Below are 3,410 nucleotides of genomic sequence, written 5' to 3'. Positions count from 1 at the left end.
GGAACACAAGAAAACATGAGAGCAATTATAAAGATGGGTCAGATATTTCATGTAGAACAACCAGCTAGAGTAATGAATTATTTGACAGAATCACTTGGGAAGGTACATTCCTGGGGGAAAAAATAAATTTTGGATCTGGTTCATATCAGCTGTCCAAGGAAAATAATCTTATGATAACCCAATCCAATATTTCATGCCTAATACATTATTTACTTTAAGACTATAAACAGGTGGGGGGTATCTCTTTCATTTAAAAAAGCAAACAAAAACAGGTAATGTTCTCAGTCATAGAATAAGAAAACAAAGCTGTCGATCTGTCCATCTACATCTCCAGCAACTGCCCATATTTTGCTCTTCTCACTGATGTCTGTGAGTATCAAAGACTTGCCAGGCAGTGGGTAAGGCCTGGAGATCCTGTGTGTAAGTGACAGATGAAGTCCTTGTCATCCTCTGGGAAGATAACACAGACACTGAACTAACCACCCAAATAATTAACTATTGGGAGATAAGTGCCCCAAACTAAACCCACTGCATTGAAGCTGATGTCAAGAAGCAGTAGCCAGCCCCGGCCAGTGTAGCTCAGTTGGTTGGAGTATCGTCCCATGCACCGAAGGGCTGTGGATTTGATTCCTGGTCAGGGTGCATATGGAAGACAGGTGACTGATGTCTTCCTCATATTGATGTTTCTCTCTCCCTCCTCCACCCCCTCTCTAGGATCAACAAAAATATATCCTTGGGTGAGAATTAAAAAAACCCCCAGCAGTAAATAGATACATTTCAGGAATTACTGAGAGAACACTACACAGGTGACAATGGGCATTAGCCATCATGCCTTGATGGTTGTGTTCCATGAGAGGAAAGCAAAGAGAAAGTCAAAGGGAAGGCCCAAAAATAGAGGAGCTGCTACTAGAGGTTTCCTGCAGATGTTACCAGACTCCCCTCTCTTAGCACATGGGGCATACCTGATAGCGATGAGCTTCTTTCTCTGGGTGCATCTCCATTCTCTGAGCTCACTTTTTCAGAACCACTTGTGTCATGTGCACCATTGGTTAAATCTGTCTTTTCAGGAGTTGTTGGTTTGCTTTGTGCCTCATTCTGCTTCAAATGACTGAACTTTGGGGACCCTGCTGCAGCTTGAATCACAGGGGACTGGGGTTTCGACTGGACTGGTTTTTCCAATTCTCTGATCTCCTGAAACTAGAAGGCAACAAAAAAGGGATTAAATCCAAATGGCCCCAGAATTTTGATAAGGAACAGAAAATATGCCAGCCTGTTGCTTAAAAAACTTCCAAAGAGAAGGATAAAATTTTAACAAGGAAATAAATCCCTTTGACAAACTCAAAGCAAATTCTGAATGCAAATTTCAAAATACCTGCTAGATTCTCTCTCTTGCTTTTTATAGCGAGAACGAAAACAAAAGTGTACAGAATTCAGAGGAAGAAGGCATACACTTTAAAACACTAGTGACTCTTCGCGAGGGACTGAGGCCACAAACAAAACAGTTCACAGCATGGGATGCTGTCCCACCCCCAGCAGCTGATGACTGCTCTCACTTACCACTTGGTTTTCCATGCGGGTGAAAATGACATTCAGCATCTGAGTAAGGGTAGCCTTGGCAGTGGTTTGATTGATGAGATTTTTGCTGGCCAAATAGATATTGTAACATGTCCTAACAGTCTGTAGGATAGTGCCCTCGTGAATTTCAATGTGCGGGGACGTTACTGCAGTCAGAAGAGCCTAAAACAAAAATCCGAAACCTTCGCCTTCACAAATACCCAGCTTGTTCCCAGTTTCTCACAGCCAAACTTTTCCACAAGGTTTGGCTTTGTTTTTGTTTGGTTTGACAAATTTTTAAAAGAATGGCTCTGCAAACTAAACTGGATGCTTAGTACTAAGAGATGACTCATTAGTGCTCTGAGTTTAAAAACAATTATTAAATCCATAAAGTCCAAATTATTTAAAGTAATTAAGTTGTAAAGTGGGCTTTCTACCAGCTTACTTTTTAAAAAGAAAAAAAATACTTCTCTTAAGAAGAAAAATGCTCCAACTTGATCTCACCTGGATTAACACCAAAATATACATGTTTTGATGGGGGAGGGGGTCAGTTTCAAGGGAGCTTTAGGAAAGGTGCGGCTAACATGGAGCCATCAGTCATTCTACATCCAGAACTTAAGATACAGAATGTTGGCTACACTCATCTTGATCCTGCTTTTTGTTCCATGCCAAACCATTCCTGGCAGGATAAATGGAACAGGGAAATGGAATGGGGGGGTGGAAACAGGGCAAACTAGTGATAGGAGTATCAACAGGAACCTGCTGAGAAATGGCAGATTGGGAATCCAGAAATTCAAGGGGCAGGACCAGAGGACTTCAAATTAATTTAATTCACAAGCAATTTACATTGTTATTAGTGGAACTGTTTACTTTGAAAACACACCTGGTTCCACTCTTCTTGTCTCATTCCACGCTAATAAATTCTGACACTTTATAAAAGATCTAAGTGATGCTTACATTTTTCTGTTCCAGCTCAGCACCACCTGAGACAACTAACACATGGTAAATCAGAAATCCAAATTACCATAGGGGACTAGTTTCAAATTTAAAATCCAGACCAGGCAAACTCACAGAAATACCTTAATTATTTGTAACTGAACTCCTTCATCCGTTTGAGGGCCCTGAAAACAATTGCAAATGGTTTCAACGATCCTGTCAATCAGCCGCTTCCCTGGAGCTCCACTGTCTGGAGCATTGCCGGTGATGTGCCCATATGCGATGAGTTTCTAAGCACAGAAAGAACAGAGAGATGAGGCCACCCCCTGTAGTAAATGACAAGCATGGCCTTAACTTCCAGTTCCCACAGATCCCTCTGCATCCCAGGCACATGGTGGGCACATCCACCCTGAGAGTGCAGCTTTGGTTCTGTTCCTTCCTCCATGGCAGAAGAGCCCCAAGATGGTGAAACAGTACCTGATGGAAGAGTCAAGTTGTAGAGCAGTCCCCAGTACACAACCACTCATTTGAAAAATTGAGGGATTAAAACTATACATAATAGAGTGGCTGCCTGGAGTTGAGGGGATTAGAGAAATGGGGGGTGACTGCTGAGGAGCACAGGGTTCTTTTCTGAGGTGACAGAGATGGTTTCAAAGTAGACTGTGGTGATGGTTGCAAAACTGTCAATATATAAAAATCACTAAATTGTACACTTTAAAGGCTAAATCATATACATGTGAATTATGTCTCAAGCTGTTAAAAAACCATATATATATATTTTTCTTTAAATGGAAAAATACATAAAATACATAAGTTGCTTGAGAAGGAACTAAGCAACTGAGGGCAGGGGTGGTACTAAGACACTTTATAGGAGCAGTCGGCAACCTATCAGACCTCACGAACCACCAGGTCCCCGCGGA

The 3,410-nt window shown here is 41.7% G+C and overlaps 1 protein-coding gene across 1 annotated transcript in view; it reads right to left on the bottom strand.

The window, feature by feature from the left end:
* Nucleotides 1-3,410, bottom strand: part of ARFGEF2 (ADP ribosylation factor guanine nucleotide exchange factor 2) — a 91,021-nt gene that overhangs the window by 63,633 nt on the left and 23,978 nt on the right. Inside the window, exons 5-7 of the mRNA XM_006772492.2 lie at nt 2,634-2,780; nt 1,558-1,737; nt 963-1,197 (exon numbers count right to left, since the gene is read on the bottom strand). Of these exons, the coding sequence (XP_006772555.1) occupies nt 963-1,197; nt 1,558-1,737; nt 2,634-2,780 (562 nt within the window). The remainder of the gene's footprint in view (nt 1-962; nt 1,198-1,557; nt 1,738-2,633; nt 2,781-3,410) is intronic.

The sequence above is a fragment of the Myotis davidii genome, unplaced genomic scaffold, assembly GCF_000327345.1.
Source record: "Myotis davidii unplaced genomic scaffold, ASM32734v1 scaffold526, whole genome shotgun sequence".
NCBI classification, from domain to species: Eukaryota; Metazoa; Chordata; class Mammalia; order Chiroptera; family Vespertilionidae; genus Myotis; species Myotis davidii.
The sequence above is the reverse complement of the archived record's forward strand: the minus strand, read 5'-3'. Positions and strand labels throughout refer to the sequence as shown.